This window comes from Pangasianodon hypophthalmus, chromosome 9 (assembly GCF_027358585.1).
Source record: "Pangasianodon hypophthalmus isolate fPanHyp1 chromosome 9, fPanHyp1.pri, whole genome shotgun sequence".
Taxonomy (NCBI): domain Eukaryota; kingdom Metazoa; phylum Chordata; class Actinopteri; order Siluriformes; family Pangasiidae; genus Pangasianodon; species Pangasianodon hypophthalmus.
This window is the reverse complement of record NC_069718.1, coordinates 11463080-11484025: the sequence shown is the minus strand read 5'-3', so window position 1 is coordinate 11484025 and position 20946 is coordinate 11463080. Positions and strand designations below refer to the sequence as shown.

At 38.1% G+C, this 20946-nt stretch overlaps 5 protein-coding genes across 5 annotated transcripts; all 5 read right to left on the bottom strand.

Annotated features, from left to right (window-relative positions):
* Nucleotides 1-3299: 3299 nt before the first annotated feature.
* LOC117595700 (protocadherin alpha-3-like) lies at nt 3300-6275 on the bottom strand. The gene has a single exon (XM_034307617.2). It carries the CDS (start codon nt 5783-5785, stop codon nt 3377-3379), a length of 2409 nt encoding a protein of 802 aa, XP_034163508.2. The 5' UTR covers nt 5786-6275; the 3' UTR covers nt 3300-3376.
* A 24-nt stretch (nt 6276-6299) lies between these two features.
* Nucleotides 6300-9154, bottom strand: LOC128318924 (protocadherin alpha-2-like). The gene has a single exon (XM_053237116.1). The coding sequence runs from the start codon at nt 8972-8974 to the stop codon at nt 6428-6430; it is 2547 nt and encodes an 848-aa protein (XP_053093091.1). The 5' UTR covers nt 8975-9154; the 3' UTR covers nt 6300-6427.
* Nucleotides 9155-9639: 485 nt separating this feature from the next.
* On the bottom strand, nt 9640-12638 carry LOC117598043 (protocadherin alpha-3-like). Its single transcript, XM_034307412.2, has one exon. The coding sequence runs from the start codon at nt 12419-12421 to the stop codon at nt 9974-9976; it is 2448 nt and encodes an 815-aa protein (XP_034163303.2). The 5' UTR covers nt 12422-12638; the 3' UTR covers nt 9640-9973.
* Nucleotides 12639-14519: 1881 nt separating this feature from the next.
* On the bottom strand, nt 14520-17487 carry LOC117598042 (protocadherin alpha-8-like). Its single transcript, XM_053237117.1, has one exon. The coding sequence runs from the start codon at nt 17118-17120 to the stop codon at nt 14736-14738; it is 2385 nt and encodes a 794-aa protein (XP_053093092.1). The 5' UTR covers nt 17121-17487; the 3' UTR covers nt 14520-14735.
* A 366-nt stretch (nt 17488-17853) lies between these two features.
* Nucleotides 17854-20399, bottom strand: LOC128318925 (protocadherin alpha-8-like). Its single transcript, XM_053237118.1, has one exon. The coding sequence runs from the start codon at nt 20387-20389 to the stop codon at nt 18005-18007; it is 2385 nt and encodes a 794-aa protein (XP_053093093.1). The 5' UTR covers nt 20390-20399; the 3' UTR covers nt 17854-18004.
* Between the last annotated feature and the right edge of the window lie 547 nt (nt 20400-20946).

Sequence of the window (20946 nt, the reverse complement as noted above, 5' to 3'; positions counted from 1 at the left end):
GTCATCTTTTGTTAGTCAAAAAGAAAAATTTCTATAAGGCTTATTAAATTTTAAATATAATAACTAAAGAAATTGAATTTAAACTAAATCACAAATAAAGAGCTATCTTTCTCTCAGACATGAAGACCTTTTCTGAAACATTTTGGCATCATAAAACTTTGTTGTTTTGACCCTTGTTCACTAACTACTCCTTGGTTTTTGTCTTTGTCTGGTTTATTGTTCTCAGTGTTTGACCATTGCTCTCATATTGACACTGATTTTGGTTACTGTTTTGGATTTTATAATAAACCTCCTGCACGTGGATTCTCACATTTCTGATTCCTGTCCATTACAGGTAACCATGTGAGTCATTAAGCCGGACTTAATTACATATATAGATATGAGTGGCTGAAAAAAAAATGTTTATAAGCTCTACACATCACTGTGAACAATTTTTTTAAATGTTTGAGTTATCTAATAAAATGATGGGAAATTTAGCCAACAAAACTTGCTAAATTTTATTTTATGTATTTTAATTTATAAAAAAAAGGTATTCACCATCTTGTTTCACAGATGATGACACAAAATACCAAACGTTATGACGATACACTTAGAAATTTGCACAGAACTAGAGTGGTGACGGGCCAGTTTATCTTTATTTCCACAACATTTTCCCTTAGATTATAAATAACATTATATATTATATCAAGTAGATAATACTCAGAAACAAATTTATGTTCACATGATCATATAAAATGCCAGGTAATTTTGAAGTAAGTTGAATGAAAAAGCATAACATGTTTAAACAATGAGAAAAATTTTTAAAAGCAAAAATAGTAGCAGGGTTTTTATTTATTCTACAAAATATGTTAATGTAATAAGCCACCAAAGGTCTATATCATTTGTACATAACATGCACATCACCCGGTTTTTACAGAGACTGGTAAACTGGAACCCCACTGCTTAGCACAACAAAAACCTGTGACACATGCTCAGTTCAAACTTTTGTCTTAAAAATCACTTGCTACAATATAATACAACTTAATATGATGAAACTGTTACTAATAAATAAGCGCTATTTAACAGAAACACAGTCAAAAAGATGTGGAGAAGCTCCACCACCAGCAAGACATTTCTGCAAATACACAAACAATTATTGAAACTTTCACTGTCAAGACAAAACTTTGACATCATGATTACTGTCAGCTGAGAGTATTTTGGCAAATATTGCTGTCAGTTACCTGTCAGTTACCTGTCAGTTATCTTAAAAGAAAATATGCTTGGGTTAAACTGCCACAGTAAACAGTTCTGTGTCTCCTTTTCTTACTTCTCACCCTTAAGCTCTTGCTCTGACCTGGAAACTATTCTTGCCATCCTTGTTGTATTGAGGCCCAGAAGCTCTTGCTCTTCTTCTTAGATCCACAAGCTTCTCGTACCTGAAAACTAGGCTACTTCTGCAGTCCTGAAGTTTGCAAACCCCTGCTCCCAATTGAATTCTACTTCTGCCATGATGGGTCCTAGATTATCATCCTCCTATCCTGCTTCCCTCTTGAGCACCCATTTCCTCCCATTTTTCAGACTGCTGCCATGCTCAAACCTAAAGGTTAGTAAAGATATGCTAATTACATTCATCTCTAGGATATTAATAAAAAAAAATTTCTAAAACTATATATGTATGATTCCTAGTGGAAAATTGCACCCTTTCAACACAGAGACTAGGTTCATCCTAAGATTCTTGCCACTGATCTCATATTTTATGGGGTTTTCAAAATCTGAAGCTGTAATAAACCACAATGTTGGGAATCACAGATGCTATTACTGGAAGTCAAATACAGGCAATATTTTTAACCAAAATGACCAGCTTATTTTCAGCTTTGTCTGCTTAACTGAATAAGCATAGATCTTTATGTCTTGTATAGTAATCCAAACCAAAATGACTGTGGATACTTCCTGAAACAAAAAATTAGACCCAGTCATTGTATCCAATATCTGTATCATAGGTTGTATCCTATATCTGTATCAAATTCAGAAAAAAAAATCTGAAGTACACAAGCAAAGAAATATGAAAATGTCTACACCAAAATGAAAGCAAAAACTGAAGCCTCTCAACTAGCTATGACCAAATGTGTTAGCATCAATATCTATTATATAAACAAAAGTAATTTGCTATTTAGTAATACCAGCAGACAAAAAAAAAAAACAGTATGAACAATACAACACTCTGGATGTTACCTATAGGTGGAAAAAATGTTATGAATCAACACAAACTCCACTTCCCAGAATCTTCAGCCAAAAAAGAAAACTACAAGCCCAGTCACCTGACCCAATACATCAACCACTATCTTGTTTCAGTGGCCCGCTTCTAATCACGCAATTAGAAACCAAGACATTTAGAGTATATTTGTCTTGCTTCTAGCATTTCAGTAGTGACATTACTGAGCTTTTTGTTTGTGTATACACTCTGCCTGTGTTGATCACGTGTTGCTTATTGAGTTTTGCCTGATGATTGCATGATACTTTGCCTCTCTATCAACTTTGGTTTGCCTTTTTGGACTTAGAGCCAAACCCTGTCTACATAAGCTAGAGCTTTATTGATACTGATTGGCTTCTGGTCATTACACTAGTATATGTATTATTTGTAGCATTTCTATGATTATTTTAAAGGATGGGTAATTTAGCCATTTTAGACATGTCTCTATCAAATGCATATACACAAACATACGATCAGCAAGTTTAATAGATTAAATATGAGTTCATCAAAAGCTTACAAATACACGTTTATCATATGTTATTTTAAAATAAAGGTTTCAGCACCACGGACAGCGAAGATTTATTACGCTACCACAATCTACAAACATATGCGGTGTACTTCAGGCAGAAATGTATACGTATTCAAAACTGGACCATTTTATAACGTGATATAATAGGATGTTTAAGGAGGAAAAAAACTTTATGCAAGCAAAGTGCTGCTGAAGCCTTTTTTGTTGAAATTTGTGTACAGCTGTGCAAGTTTGACTTCCTGTGACATTTGACTTTGATGCTTCTGTTCCGTGTGCAGGAAATTAGTGGAGGTTCCGTAAAAGCTTGAACTTTTAAAATATATTTTCAGCCACAGTTTTATTAATAGAAAGCTGGTCACGAGTTAAAGGAATTCCAGGAGTCTTGTTTTGAGTTTTTGTTTTGAGTCTTGTTTTGAGTGATTGTTGGTCGAATTTTGTTGAAATGTTAGACTTATGTCGCAATCCAACAATCTAGCATATATGGCAAACAGGGGGACTACTGCTTTGCAGATAGGTATTAGTTTAAGTATTTAGTGATTAGAGAGCCACAAAATTACAGTCATAGGACAAACAGTTTTAGTGTTAATAAATATAATGTACAGCAGGTTAAATGTTATCTAATGTCTTACCGCATTAGAAGGCCTCCTCCTGCGATCTGGTATCACTAGAGTATTCCTATTACTGGCCGGATGCATTTCAGATCCGATGCTCATTCTGGGTCCAACTAACATGTAGCGTTTATCTCCGGATCTGTACTGGATGCTGTGACACAGAGTCCCGTCGTAATTTGTATCTTGTAAATACTTGGAGGAAAAGTCTGGAGATTTGGAGCACTGCATTACAATCAGCACAATGATACTGATGATGAAAAGAAATGAAACCGAACCCAAGGTAATAATCAAATAAAATGTAACGTTATTTTCTTCCTCTTCTTTTACAGTGTTTTTAACATCAGAAGTTGCAAAAGCCTCTTTGGGTTCAACAAGTTTAATGATCACAGTCGCTGTTGCTGAAAGTGACACGTTTCCATTATCTTTGACCAGTATGACCAGTTTATGTTCAGCCTCATCTGTTTCTGTGAAGGAGCGAAGGGTCCTTATCTGTCCTGTATAGCGGTCCAAACCAAACAGACTGTGGTCACTCACTTCCTGCACTGAAAATAATAACCAGCCGTTGTATCCTATATCCGCGTCATAGGCTCTCACTTTAGTCACCAAATGTCCTGCGTTGACATTGCGGGGAATCTCCTCCACACCTTCAGCAGAACCGTTAGCGCTGACTGGATATAAGATCACTGGAACATTGTCGTTCTGATCCAGAATGAACACGTTCACTGTCACGTTGCTGCTTAGAGACGGACTTCCAGAATCTGTAGCAAGCACGTGGAACTGGAACGTTTTGGTTGTTTCAAAGTCAAAACTCTTTAGTGCGCTAATAATGCCTGTTTCGGGATTGACGTTTAAGAATGTTGCCATATCATTCTTTTTCGTACGACTCTGTGAAATACTCGATCCTAATTGGTCCGTGTTTCTAATAATTTGGTAAGAAATCGCAGCATTTTCATTCAGATCCCTGTCAGAGGCGCTGACAGAGAATACCGAAGCACCGGGAACATTATTTTCCATCAAGTACAGTTCAAGAGGATTTTGGGTAAATTCCGGAATATTATCATTAACATCTGAAACTTGAACAGTCAAAGTTTTGAATGTGGACAGTGGAGGCTGGCCTAAATCAGTGGCTTTTATTACGATGTCATATTGTGAGACAAGTTCTCGGTCTAACCGTTGTTTAGTAGCTAATGAGTACATGTTCTCCTGAACGGATGACTTTAGCTCAAAGGGTACATCATTGGAGATACTACAAATAACTTTACCATTAACACCCATGTCTTTATCTGTGACACTAATTAAAGAAACAACAGTTCCAGGTTGGGAATCTTCGGGTATTACGTTAGAAAGTGATGTCACATCTATCTCTGGATAATTGTCATTTTCATCAGTAATCTTTATAATCACTCTGCAGTCAGTTGTCATTGGCGGCTGCCCTTTATCTGAGGCCTGGATGTTTAATCTATAAACTTCATTTTCTTCAAAGTCAATAGGCTCTTTAATTTGTATTTCACCGGTGATACCATCCAGGGTGAATGTGTCATGCACTTTTCGTCGAATAGTTTTACCAAAGCTGTACATTATATCGCCATTTAAGCCCTCATCTAAATCTGTCGCATTGACACGTACTACTGATGTGCCTGCGGGTGTATTCTCTCTCAGTGTAACATAATAAACATCTTTACTGCACACTGGACGGTTGTCATTGATATCAAGGACAGTAACAGTAATGTTTAATATACCTGATCTTGGAGGAGAGCCTCCATCTACTGCTGTCAAAACTAAGCTATGTTTTCCGTTTTGCTCTCTGTCTAAAGCCTTGTGTAAAACTAGAACGGGAGTTTTCTCCTCTTCTATATTATCCCTCATTTCTAAGTCAAAGTAGTTATTTTTTGATAGAGCATACGTCCGAATAGAATTAGTGCCGATGTCTGGATCACGTGCGCTTTGGAGCTCGAAGCGTGCCCCAATTAAAGTGTTTTCAGCGATTTCAAAATGCTGTTCTTTCTCGGGAAACCATGGGCTATGATCATTAACATCAGCGATTTCTACAACAACGTAATGAATCTCTAGCGGATTGTCCACGGCGATTTTTAAATTTAGGATGCATGAAGCAACGCCATCACATACCTCCTCTCTGTCGATTTTCTTAAGAACTGATAGGACACCATTGTTCTGATTTACCTGGAAAAAAGCACCGTTTGTTCCAGAAACGATACGAAACCGTCTGTCCACTAAAGTACTGACATCAAGACTCAGATCCTTCGCAATATTTCCCACAACCGAGCCCTCTTTCACTTCCTCTGGAATAAGGTACTTTATCTGAGCAGAAACCTGCCTCCCGAAACATATCAGCAACGTGAAACCTGTAGCAATCCAGCAGTACTCCCATCTGCGCCTTTGTTCGCCGTTATCCATCCTGGATTGTCTCTTTCAATCGGTATTTGGTCGCAACAGTGTGCTGTTTCTGTTCAATTACAAGTAATACACATGAATTCTTAATAATCCAACATTAATGATATTAAGAAGAGTGACATTTTTCTATAAACAGCAGCTCTCGTGTTAGTCAAACTGGTGTCTTCTCGGAGAAAGAAGAAAAGAGACTTGCGCAAAACACAACAGTGGGCAGGGCTACGCACCTCCTCTCTGTCCTTATGTAACACTGACCCCGTATGGCTATATCAGTGAGAAACATGAACATCTATGTTTCCAGCATAAACAATGAAATGACTGTCAGGTAAAACATCACCAGCAGTTTTATATCCTGAGCTTGCTTAAGAGCAGTTATGAGATACATTAAATATTTGACATTCCATCTGGCAAAACTTTAAAGCAGTGCAATCCATATTTATAGTTTAATATGAGACTATTAATCTGTATTTCCATATTATTACGATCTTCGTTATCATTATTATTTATTATTATTTTTTTTTTTGATGAATGTAAATAGCATAAAGATGATAAATTGTTAAAGACAGCCTATTTAAACATCATATTATTTAAACTTAGTGCTCAGGAATTTAATCAGACCTGGTTTTGTACACACAATTATTAAAGTCATCAGATAAGGTTAAAATCTCCAAAATACAGATAAGAACCGATAATATAAAAATTCGAGCAACATATTAAAAGAAATGGCTTTGAATATTGTGATATTCGAGGCATTTGACGACATGTGCTGTATATGATTCTCTTTATGTATATGAGGATTCTCTTTTTAGTAAAGATGATTGACTCGCCTCTTACCTCACCGGAAGTTCTCCTCCTGCGATCTGGTATCACTAGAGTATTCCCATTACTGCCTGGAACTAGAGTAGAACCGATGCTCATTCTGGGTCCAACTAACATGTAGCGTTTATCTCCGGATCTGTACTGGATGCTGTGACACAGAGTCCCGTCGTAATTCGTATCTTGTAAATACTTGGAGGAAAAGTCTGGAGATTTGGAGCACTGCATTACAATCAGCACAATGATACTGATGACAAAAAGAAATGAAACCGAACCCAAGGTAATGATCAAATAAAATGTAACGTTATTTTCTTCCTCTTCTTTTACAGTGTTTTTAACATCGGACGCAGCAAAAGCCTCTTTGGGTTCAACAAGTTTAATAATCACAGTCGCTGTTGCTGAAAGTGACACGTTTCCATTGTCTTTGACCAGTATGACCAGTTTATGTTCAGCTTCATCTGTTTCTGTGAAGGAGCGAAGGGTCCTTATCTGTCCTGTATAGCGGTCCAAACCAAACAGACTGTGGTCACTCACTTCCTGCACTGAAAATAATAACCAGCCGTTGTATCCTATATCCGCGTCATAGGCTCTCACTTTAGTCACCAAATGTCCTGCGTTGACATTGCGGGGAATCTCCTCCACACCTTCAGCAGAACCGTTAGCGCTGACTGGATATAAGATCACTGGAACATTGTCGTTCTGATCCAGAATGAACACGTTCACTGTCACGTTGCTGCTTAGTGACGGACTTCCACAATCTGTAGCAAGCACGTGGAACTGGAACGTTTTGGCTACTTCATAATCAAAACTCTTTAGCGCATGAATAACTCCTGTTTCAGAGTTAATGCTTAGAAATGTAGGCCAGTTGTTCTTTGCACCATCTCCTCTAAGAATGCTGTATGAGATTACTGCATTTTCATTCGTGTCTTTGTCTGATGCAGTTACAGAAAATATAGAAGCACCGGGAATGTTATTTTCCATTAAATATAGTTCAATAGGATTATGAGAAAACTCTGGACTATTATCATTCACATCTGATATTTGCACATTCAAACTCTTTTGTGCAGTTAGAGAAGGCTGGCCCAGGTCTGTGGCTGTTAAAGTAATGTCGTAATGGGAAATCTCTTCTCTGTCTAAATACGAGTTTGTAATTAAAGAGTACATATTTTCCTGTACAGACGGTTTTAGTTCAAAAGGTATGTTTGATGACAGAGAACATATAACTTTCCCGTTTACACCAGAGTCTTTGTCTGAAACACTGATTAAAGAAATAACTGTTCCGGGTTTGGAATCTTCAGGCACTACGTTAGAGAGTGATGTAACTTCTATTTCAGGAGCGTTATCATTCACATCTAAAATTTTCACAGTGACCCTGCAGTTGACAGTCATCGGAGGTGTGCCTTTATCAGAGGCCAAAACATCTAATCTGTGCACATCAATGTTTTCAAAATCTATTTCGCCTTTTACTCGTATTTCACCGGAAACTGTATCCAGATCAAATACATCATAAATTTTACGGTTTAAGTTGCTACCAAGAGAGTATACGATCTCTCCATTCGAACCCTCGTCTAGATCTGTTGCGTTTACTCTTAACACAGTAGTACCTATCGGAACGTTTTCCTGTAAATGTACCGTGTAAACCTCTTGACTGAAGACTGGACGATTGTCATTGATATCGAGAACAGTGACGGTGACATTTAATGTTCCAGATCTTGATGGATTTCCACCATCTACTGCTGTCAGTGTCAGTTCGTGTTCAGCTTTACGCTCTCTATCTAATGCTTTCTGTAAAACCAGGAAAGGTACCTTTTCGTCATCCCTGTCTTTTATTTCTAAATCGAAATGTTCGTTTTTGCTTAATTTGTAAGAGCGCACAGAATGTATGCCAATGTCAGGATCGCGCGCACTTTGGAGCTGAAAGCGCGCACCCGGTATTGTGCTCTCCGCTATCTCTACTCTTTGTTGCTTATCTGGAAATCTAGGCGCATTGTCATTTATATCCGTAATGTCTACTACCACATAATGAATCTCCAGTGGTCTGTCTACTGCGATTTTGAGGTTAAATACACAGGGATTGCTGCTGTCACATACCTCCTCTCTGTCGATTTTTTTATCAACATGCAAGACGCCATTGTTCTGGTTTACTTGGAAAAAACCGTCCTTAGATCCAGAAACGATACGGAAGCGTCTGTCCACCAATGTACTTACATCCAGATCCAAATCCTTCGCAATGTTTCCCACAACTGTTCCCTCTTTTACCTCCTCTGGAATAGAGTACCTTATCTGAGCACAAACCTGCTTCTCTAAGCACAGCAGCAAATAAACACGTAGCGCAAGCCAGCAGTACTCCCATATACGCCATTGTGTGCCTTTATCCATCCTTAGATGATTCCTTAAAACGGTTTTGGACGTAAAATACGATTTTTTATATTAAATTACAGAAGATAAACGTCCATGCTGAATAATCCATTCGTGACATTAACACTATTGTGTTAATAAAATAAAGCAGCTCTTGTGCCAGTCAATCCCGCGTCTCCCTGGATCTAGAACAAAACATGTACATACAGCAGTGGGCGGGAATTGCTATTCTCTCTCCCTATGTAACACTGACCCCATCTGGTCACTGAAACAATTTGTTTTGATAAGTTGTAAAATATAAAAAAAAGATAGTTTTCCACAATAATGAACCGAATAATTAGCAGGCAAAGGATCCGCACTAGCTTTAGATATTGAGTTTGTTAAAGGGGAGTTGTACGATCCGGGATCTCAAATATCTGACATCCTAAACCTGTCAAGACTCTAAAGCAGTATAAACCATATATACAGGTCCATAGTCTATATTTTAAATCAGTAACAATTTAGAAAGTGGTGTTCAACACTGATAGAATTCTGTTTTGCAAAATCGGAGGAGTGTAATTGTATAACATTTTAAGTATTTTAATTTATTAATATTTATTATTATTATTATTATTATTATTATTATTATTATTATTATTATTATTATTATTGGTAGTGGTGGTGGTGATGGCATTAGAAGTAGTTGTAGTATTTTAATGACTCATCCCTCGATATCACTGAAATGCTAGAAAATGATGTTATATAAACAGTATGAGGCAAGACCGAACAAATAGAGACTGAACAAAAAACCTTCTGGGAGAATCAGAGAGTTCAACCTCAGCAAACTGCACACGTGATCGTTTCTCGATAGTAACAGACCCTCTTCATTTAAGATGCTCCAGACGAACACAGCCAGATAGAATGTTTTATCAGTACTATGGAAAGCCTGTCGCCTATTATAGCAAAAGAAACTGCTCATCTCTTCACATGTCAGAAACGAATTTATCTCATCTCAGAAGTGCGCAAGAATGGACATTTCCGTTACTGCAGTTTGCATAAACCTAAAAAATGACGTGTAAAATAAAGGATAGATTGCAGTAAAACTGGCAAAAATAATTTAACTCTTACCTCCATAGAAGCTCTCTTCCTGCGATCTGGTATCACTAGAGTATTCCCATTACTGCCTGGAACTAGAGTAGAACCGATACTCATTCTGGGTCCAACTAACATGTAGCGTTTATCTCCGGATCTGTACTGGATGCTGTGACACAGAGTCCCGTCGTAATTTGTATCTTGTAAATACTTGGAGGAAAAGTCTGGAGATTTGGAGCACTGCATTACAATCAGCACAATGATACTGATGATGAAAAGAAATGAAACCGAACCCAAGGTAATAATCAAATAAAATGTAACGTTGTTTTCTTCCTCTTCTTTTACAGTGTTTTTAACATCAGAAGCTGCAAAAGCCTCTTTGGGTTCAACAAGTTTAATAATCACAGTCGCTGTTGCTGAAAGTGACACGTTTCCATTGTCTTTGACCAGTATGATCAGTTTATGTTCAGCTTCATCTGTTTCTGTGAAGGAGCGAAGGGTCCTTATCTGTCCTGTATAGCGGTCCAAACCAAACAGACTGTGGTCACTCACTTCCTGCACTGAAAATAATAACCAGCCGTTGTATCCTATATCCGCGTCATAGGCTCTCACTTTAGTCACCAAATGTCCTGCGTTGACATTGCGGGGAATCTCCTCCACACCTTCAGCAGAACCGTTAGCGCTGACTGGATATAAGATCACTGGAACGTTGTCGTTCTGATCCAGAATGAACACGTTCACTGTCACGTTGCTGCTTAGTGACGGACTTCCACAATCTGTAGCGAGCACGTGGAACTGGAACGTTTTGGCTACTTCATAATCAAAACTCTTTAGCGCGTGAATAACTCCTGTTTCAGAGTTAATGCTTAGAAATGTAGGCCAGTTGTTCTTTGCACCATCTCCTCTAAGAATGCTGTATGAGATTACTGCATTTTCATTCGTGTCTTTGTCTGATGCAGTTACAGAAAATATAGAAGCACCGGGAATGTTATTTTCCATTAGATATAGTTCAATAGGATTATGAGAAAACTCTGGACTATTATCATTCACATCTGATATTTGCACATTCAAACTCTTTTGTGCAGTTAGAGAAGGCTGGCCCAGGTCTGTGGCTGTTAAAGTAATGTCGTAATGGGAAATCTCTTCTCTGTCTAAATGTGCGTTTGTAATTAAAGAGTACATATTTTCTTGTAAGGAAGGTTTTAGTTCAAAAGGTATGTTTGATGACAGAGAACATACGACTTTGCCGTTTACACCAGAGTCTCTGTCTAAAATACTGATTAAAGAAATAACTGTTCCGGGTTTGGAATCTTCAGGCACTACGTTAGAGAGTGACATAATTTCTATTTCAGGAGCGTTATCATTCACATCTAAAATTTTCACAGTGACCCTGCAATCCACAGTCATCGGAGGTGAGCCTTTATCAGAGGCCAAAACATCTAATCTGTACACATCAATGTTTTCAAAATCTATTTCGCCTTTTACTCGTATTTCACCGGAAACTGTATCCAGATCAAATACATCATAAATTTTACGGTTTAAGTTGCTACCAAGAGAGTATACGATCTCTCCATTCGAACCCTCGTCTAGATCTGTTGCGTTTACTCTTAACACAGTAGTACCTATCGGAACGTTTTCCTGTAAATGTACCGTGTAAACCTCTTGACTGAAGACTGGACGATTGTCATTGTTATCGAGAACAGTGACGGTGACATTTAATGTTCCAGATCTTGACGGATTTCCACCATCTACTGCTGTCAGTGTCAGTTCGTGTTCAGCTTTACGCTCTCTATCTAATGCTTTCTGTAAAACCAGGAAGGGTACCTTTTCGTCATCCCTGTCTCTTATTTCTAAATCAAAATATTCGTTTTTGCTTAATTTATAAGAGAGTACTGAATTTCTATCAATATCTGGATCATGCGCACGTTGTAGCTGAAAGCGCGCACCCGGTGATGCATTTTCTGCGATTTCTATTTTTTGTTGCTTATCTGGAAATCTAGGCGCATTGTCATTTATATCCGTAATGTCTACTACCACATAATGAACCTCCAGTGGTCTGTCTACTGCGATTTTGAGGTTAAATACACAGGGATTGCTGCTGTCACATACCTCCTCTCTGTCGATTTTTTTATGTACATACAAGACGCCATTGTTCTGGTTTACCTGAAATAGAATTTCTTGAGCGCCAGAAACGATACGTAAGCGTCTTTCCACCAAAGTACTGACATCAAGACCCAAGTCCCTTGCAATATTTCCTATAAACGATCCCTCTTTTACTTCCTCCATGACAGAGTACCTTATCTGAGCCGAAATCTGCCTGGCGAAGCACAGCAGCAAAAAGAGTTGCACTGAAATCCAGCAGTACTCCCATCTCCGCCTTTGTTCACCACCGCTCATCCCGACTGATGATCTTCAATTGATTTTAATTGCGAACAAAGCCCCTGCTATCAGAATCCGTGCTATTGTATCGTAAGGGTCGTATCTGTATAGAAGACTCTAGGTTAAAAAAGTATCTATTTATATATTCGAAAGATGCAGTGACTCAAATGCTCTGTCCTCTCGTGCATCAGGAACCAAACTGCATCGCGCATATCAGTAAAACGATCAGGATTAAGGTTAGATTTTCTTAGAACAACACTGACATCATGTGGTTGATTTTTTTTTTTTTCAGTAGAAAAAAAATATGTTGTTTTTATAATAATGACCTGACAGTGAATCAGAATTTCAGATCTAATCCAATATGTATCACAGGTACTGAAGATCCCGTGGAAATTTCTACACTTAAAAAAATAAAATAAAGCATTAAGTCAACAACAAAAAAAATAATCGCTGTGCATGAACATCTCTGAGTTACTCCAACTGTTGCTAGAAATACGTTTATCGATCACAATGTTCTGAATATGGTGAATTACGGTTTAAGCCATAATAAAAAGCATTTCTAAGTAACAAACTTAATAACTGTCGACATGACCAGAAGTTTTAAAATTGACTGCATATAAAAATCTAAAATATAAAAAGTTGTCCAAACTAGGGTTTATTTGTTCAATATTCGAAAGTATACAGCACAGTTTCAATAAAAAAAATTAAGGCAATATTTTGCGTTAAGCTTTTTGGGTTATGCCAACTGTTGTCAATGAAAAACTACTGCATATTTTCAGCTCTGGAGAGTCTGAACTTTTGAATATATTTGTACAGCTCTAAAATACAACACCAGTTCTAACAGAAGTCTTAAGTGCCACCCACCCAGGCTTGCCAGACACATTTCATGCATGTATTGGAGCAATATTAACTACACTGTAAATATCTATGATTATGATGATTACGTTTAAGGCTATGTGAATGCAGAATGCAAAATGGCGCGGAGCTACATCATACACTGAATCTTGCTCTGGCACAGCAACCGGAAGACATAGTCTATGTCTCAAAACAGTATATCTGACAAGATGTATGCTTTGAAACAAAAAAATGTTATTTTCATAAAACAGCACAGAATAGAAATCTATTGACATATATTACATTAATGGTTATTTCATCCCCTATAATAGGCTCCGCAGAACATCAACATTAATTAAGTAAGTATTTGTCTTGTTCTCCTTTTGCTACAGCAGCATTGCAGGGTAGACGTGCCAGAATCCAGTGTTTTATTAGCTCTCCAACAGAATTCTGCTTCAATGCAAATAATTTTAATCATATAATTGCCCATTTACACTCAACATTAGATGTAGCGCACCTGCTGGTCTGTGGACTGTGGCAAATTTATGGAAAGCTAGCTAATTAGTATGTGTCTACACTGACATTCAACACAGCCGCAAAATGAGCGGAATATAATCACCACACAATCGCAAGCAATAAAGAGTCATAAAGAAAATATGTTTGTAATGGTAAAAATGCTGACATTTTTCATGAAAAACGTGCTGTGTATTTCTGTGATTTGTTCTCAGTCGAGCTCTGAAAACTTGCTCAGGCATGTGAAGTGGGCAGGGAATTCAGAAGAATGTGTAGAAATTAAGTTGCCAAACAAACTTAATAAAGGTACCAATAATTACATTTTGTTCTATCATTTTATCAAAGATTTTAAGCTTGAGTTATAGTTGAAACGATACTTATCATTTGCGTGTCATCAGAACTCAATAACAAACAAATAATCTATTATAAAACTTGACTTTTTAAATCTCGCAACAATACATGTATTTAAGTATTGGCTAAAGATCTGTGGTTTGCAGTTATTCCTGCTACATATGTAATTTTTAAACAGAAAGAGGCGTTGTGTGTTATATCCACCTATAGCTGAAGGAATATTACAGTTATGAAACAAAACATTCTTTCATAACCACGACCCAGATCGTTACCTCATCCATAATGTAACATGTAATGAAATAGTACATGGTACAATCATTTTTTGGTAAAGTAATGAAAAAGTTTGTTTTCCATAATGCTTTTTTTTCCTAATTGGATTTTAACAATAATTACCAACTGTTTCAGCAAGGCACCATATAGAACAACCCCACAATCTAACAAACTCCTAAAAAGGGAATTCAATCTACTACACCCGTTCAACACACGAAAATAATACCGTCTGACAAAGAACACAATGCAATGTGCAATGAAAACAGGTGTAAAAGTATGGCCAAACAATCCAGTATTATATCCTTTAGGAAGCTTATATGCTGCGTAATTTATGAAATAGAATATTATACAATTGATTTTTTTTTTAATTAAATTTTAATTCGATTCTTACCTCACCAGAAGTTCTCCTCCTGCGATCTGGTATCACTAGAGTATTTGCATTACTGCCAGGAACTAGAGTAGAACCGATACTCGTTCTGGGTCCAACTAACATGTAGCGTTTATCTCCGGATCTGTACTGGATGCTGTGACACAGAGTCCCGTCGTAATTTATATCTTGTAAATACTTGGAGGAATAGTCTGGAGATTTGGAGCACTGCATTACAATCAACACGATGATACTAAAGATAAAAAGAAATGAAACCGAACCCAAGGTAATGATCAAATAAAATGTAACGTTATTTTCTTCCTCTTCTTTTACAGTGTTTTTAACATCGGACGCAGCAAAAGCCTCTTTGGGTTCAACAAGTTTAATGATCACAGTCGCTGTTGCTGAAAGTGACACGTTGCCATTGTCTTTGACCAGTATGACCAGTTTATGTTCAGCCTCATCTGTTTCTGTGAAGGAGCGAAGGGTCCTTATCTGTCCTGTATAGCGGTCCAAACCAAACAGACTGTGGTCACTCACTTCCTGCACTGAAAATAATAACCAGCCGTTGTATCCTATATCCGCGTCATAGGCTCTCACTTTAGTCACCAAATGTCCTGCGTTGGCATTGCGGGGAATCTCCTCCACACCTTCAGCAGAACCGTTAGCGCTGACTGGATATAAGATCACTGGAACGTTGTCGTTCTGATCCAGAATGAACACGTTCACTGTCACGTTGCTGCTTAGAGACGGACTTCCAGAATCTGTAGCGAGCACGTGGAACTGGAAAGTTTTGGCTGCTTCATAATCAAAACTCTTTAGCGCATGAATAACTCCTGTTTCAGAATTTATATTGAGGAAAGACGCAATATTTTGTTCTCCTCCTTTAATAATTTGGTAAGTGATCGCAGCATTTTCATGCTCGTCTTTGTCCGAAGCGCTAACAGAAAATATGGATGCACCAGGGGAGTTGTTCTCAAGTAAGTATAACTCAAGAGGGTTCTGAGGAAATTCTGGGCTGTTGTCATTTACATCTGATATTTGGACTCTTAATGTTTTAATTGAAGATAGGGGCGGCTGTCCCAAATCTGTAGCTCTTACTGTTATTTCGTAATGTGATATAAGCTCTCGATCTAATCGTGCACTGATCACTAACGAATACATATTTTCTTTAAATGACGGCTTCAGCTCGAAAGGTACGTTGTCTAATGTGCTACAAACGACCTTTCCATTGACCCCAGAGTCTTTGTCAGTTACACTGATGATAGAAATTACAGTTCCTATTTTTGAATTTTCGGGGACCACGTCAGACAGAGACGTAATATCTATCTCAGGTTTGTTGTCATTTATATCAGCTACTTTTATCATAACTCTACAGTTACTTGTCTTAGGTGGTTGTCCTTTATCTGAGGCCGTAATAATAGCCCTAAAGGTATCAGCAGTCTCGAAGTCTACGTCGCCCTTTACGGTAACTTCGCCTGTATTTCTGTCTAATTCAAAAGTATTGTACACCTTTTTGTCAAGGTTTTTCACAAAAGAAAATGTTATGTTTCCATTTGAGCCTTCGTCTAAATCAGTAGCATTGACTTTGAAAACAAGAGCACCCACTTGAGCATTTTCTTCTATTGTAACAGAATAAAGTTCCTGGCTGAATTTTGGTCTGTTATCATTTTCATCTAAAACTATCACTGAAATGTTGATGCTCCCCGATCGTGTTGGGGTTCCGCCGTCCATGGCGGTCAGCGTCAAATTATGTCTTTTTTGTTGCTCCCTGTCCAACGACTTGCGTAATTTTAAAATTGGTATTTGTCCTTCTCCTCCATTTTCACGAAGCACAAGTTCGAAATGTTCACTTTGGCTTAATTTATAAAAGCGAACTGTATTTATGCCAGAATCGGGGTCGCGTGCAGGCTGCAACTGAAACTCCTCACCGGGCACAGTGGATTCAGATATTTCAATAAGCTGTTCGTTATCAGTAAAACTCGGCGAATGATCGTTTACGTCAGTAACTTCGACTTCCACGTAATGAATTTCTAGGGGCTTCTCCACAATGAGTTTTAGATTAATCGAACATGCACTGGTGCCATCACATATCTCCTCTCTGTCTATTTTCTCATGAATGGACAAAACCCCATTGTTCGGATTTAATTCAAAAAGGGCGTCATTAGAACCAGAAACCAAACGGAGTCGCCTGTCTAACAAAGTACTTACATCAAAACCCAAATCTTTAGCAATATTTCCCACAACAGATCCTGGTTTCATCTCCTCGGGAGTAGAGTACCGTATCTGGGCAGACACTCCTTCTGTGAAGCACATCAGCAAAGAAAAGCACAGCGAGATCCAGTATGTCTGCCGTTTGCGCCTTTGTCTTCCACCTTCCATCGCTAAAGATGACAATTCAAGACAAACAAATCCAAATGAATGTAGTTTTCTTTTTTTAGTTAATGGTCTATTCTCAAGCACTGAATCTGAGGATCTGTTGTCTCTTCATTTTATAAAACTGCCGTCGTCCGAGATAATCGCCATCCTCCTAATCATACAACAGTCAGCACGTTTACGTTGACCTGCTACTGCCTGACGCAAAGCAATCCAGCAAGGCCTGTACTCCATTAAGTTTCTTATGCATCAGTGACACCTTGAGGTCTACTTAAGGCAAGAGCGCAATGTTCTTTTTTACCCTTCTTTGAAAGCTCCTCACTAAAAAATTATAATCCCTGAAAACACAACACTAGTGTCTTTTTAGCCATCATGTAAGCAGGTTCACCAGCAAAAAGAAAACCTTTGAAACGAATATAAACAGACCCACGTTTTGTAACTAGTAAGCTGAAACTTAATAGCACATAATACAAAGACACAGCTATTATTATTATTATTATTATTATTATTGTTGTTGTTGTTGTTGTTGTTGCTGTTGTTATATATTAGCAGGAGGTATATTATGACAGGCCCTGTAGGTAAAAGATTGTGACATTTTCCAAGCGCATTAAATAGTTAAGTTCAGGATAAAAATTCACAAAGCTGAATCTATGTAATTTAAAGAAATCTTACTCGTCCACAAGAAATATTTAAGTAACTACATGGAATTTTCTTTTGTTTCGTAAGAATAAGTATAGAAGAATTTTACAACCGCTAATAAGTAGTCGTTTCATTTTAGCACCATGGAGCGCTCTCTACCATCTCTACCAGAAAGATAACATACATTAATATACAATATGTATGTATGGCCGGTTGTGGAGGAATCTCAGTAAAATTCGACAACAAACGTATTACATATAACGTTTCTGTCTTACCTCATCAGAAGTTCTCCTCCTGTGATCTTGTATCACTAGAGTATTCCCATTACTTCCAGAAACTAGAGTAGAACCGATGCTCGTTCTGGGTCCAACTAACATGTAGCGTTTATCTCCGGATCTGTACTGGATGCTGTGACACAGAGTCCCGTCGTAATTTGTATCTTGTAAATACTTGGAGGAAAAGTCTGGAGATTTGGAGCACTGCATTACAATCAGCACAATGATACTGATGATGAAAAGAAATGAAACCGAACCCAAGGTAATGATCAAATAAAATGTAACGTTGTTTTCTTCCTCTTCTTTTACTGCGTTTTTAACATCAGAAGCTGCAAAGGCCTCTTTGGGTTCAACAAGTTTAATGATCACAGTCGCTGTTGCTGAAAGTGAAACGTTTCCATTATCTTTGACCAGTATGACCAGTTTATGTTCAGCCTCATCTGTTTCTGTGAAGGAGCGAAGGGTCCTTATCTGTCCTGTATAGCGGTCCAAACCAAACAGACTGTGGTCACTCACTTCCTGCACTGAAAACAATAACCAGCCGTTGTATCCTATATCTGCGTCATAGGCTCTCACTTTAGTCACCAAATGTCCTGCGTTGACATTGCGGGGAATCTCCTCCACACCTTCAGCAGAACCGTTAGCGCTGACTGGATATAAGATCACTGGAACGTTGTCGTTCTGATCCAGAATGAACACGTTCACTGTCACGTTGCTGCTTAGTGACGGACTTCCAGAATCTGTAGCGAGCACGTGGAACTGGAACGTCTTTACTGTCTCAAAGTCAAAACTTTTAAGCGCATGTATAACTCCTGTTTCAGAATGGATGTTGAGGAACGATGCTATGTCGTTGAGTTTATCCACCCCTCTGAGAATATTATAAGAAATTAAAGCGTTTTCATTTACATCACTATCAAATGCGCTGATACAGAATATAGAAGCGCCTGGAAAATTATTTTCAAATATATACAGTTCAACAGGGTTTTGGGTAAATACTGGCTTGTTATCATTCACATCTGAAATTTGCACGCTCAGTGTTTTAGTGGTGAATAACGGAGGCTGCCCTAGGTCTGTGGCTGTAATTGTTATGTCATAATATGAAACTAGCTCTCTGTCCAGTTGTTCTTTAATCACTAATGAGTACATGTTCTCCTGAATTGATGGTTTTAATTCAAATGGTACAATTTCTGATATAGCGCACTTGACCTTTCCATTTACACCAGTGTCTCTGTCACTAAAACTAATTAGCGATATTACAGTTCCAGGTCTGGTATCCTCAGGAACTATGTTGGACAATGAAGTTATCTCTATGCATGGCTGATTGTCATTTTCATCTAGTATCTTTATGATAACTCTGCAATCAGTGGTCAAAGGAGGCTGCCCGCCGTCTGAGGCTTGAATATCTAGCTTGTAAATGTTAGTCTTTTCAAAATCTACTTCGCCCTTTACTCGAATTTCACCTGTTATTTTATCTAAAACGAAAATATCAAACGCGTTTTGGTCTTTGTCTCCCCCGAAACTAAAAGACACTTCCCCATTTACACCGTCATCATTATCAATTGCCTGTAATTTCAACACCAAAGTTCCAATCGGTTTGTTTTCTTTCAGCTCTGCCGTATACACGTCTTGACTAAATATAGGAAGATTGTCATTAACATCAAGGACAATAATGGTTATATTGAGTGTACCTGACCTATGTGGGCTTCCTCCATCAAATGCAGTTAAGATTAAATTATGCTCAGCTCTGCTTTCCCGATCGAGTGGCTTCTGTAAGACCAGAAATGGAAGCTTGTCTTCTCCCCTGTCCCTAATTTCCACATCAAAATGCTGGTTTTGGCTTAATTTGTATAATCGAACGGAGTTCTCTCCAATGTCAGGGTCACGAGCAGCTTGTAACTGAAAACGGGTATTTTGAACAGCTGATTCCGCTATTTCAAGACGTTTCTCTTTTTCCGTAAACATAGGAGAGTGGTCATTTACATCTGTAACTTCCACACCTATGTAATGAATCTCAAGTGGGTCTTCAACTACTATTTTCAAATTTATCACGCAAGGGTTATTTCCAGAACATATTTCCTCTCTGTCGATTTTCTTCTCGGTGTACAAAACGCCATTGTTCTTGTTTAGGTGGAAAAGAGCACTGTCAGATCCGGACACAATACGAAGCCGTCTGTCCACCAACGTACTAATATCAAAACCTAAATCCTTAGCGATATTCCCTACAATAGAGCCTTCTTTCAATTCTTCCGGAATAGAGTACCTTATCTGGGCCGTAATCCTGTTCCCAAGGCACATTAGCAAAGAAACTCGGAGAACAATCCACGCGCAATCCCATCTGCGCCTTTGTCTGTTGTTATCCATCACGAACAATCACCTTTAAAGACCAAGCAAATCGCCGAAGATAAAATCACGTCATGAGCATTTTCTTCGAAATGCTAGAATAGGAAGGAATTTCTTTTCCACATTCTAGTAAGGTGTTTTTGATATTAGTCAGTTTATCGTCGTGCTCTCTGCAGTCCTCCAAACGCTTTGCATGAGAAAACAGTGGATGGGCAGGGCCTGACATTTGGAAAGGATTGTGGTGTAGTACTGACACCTTGAGGCCTGTTCTATGAGAACAAATTTCATTGTCTGCTAATATATATGATTGAAAAAAAACCTCAACTACTGCTTGCTACGCTTTAACACGTTCAACAAATATTTCATAAGCTATGACAAACAACCAGAACAACAACAGTAACAACAACAACAACGAATTTTCAATTACAAGCTCTGTCGACAATTAAAGTAAACTGGTAGCTATTAGTAGGCTTTTTTAACAGCACACATTTGCCGGGTGGGTACTTTACACTAGATGAAAAAAGACTGAGATTGCAACAAACATCAAACTAGTAAATATGCAACCCCCACAATATTAT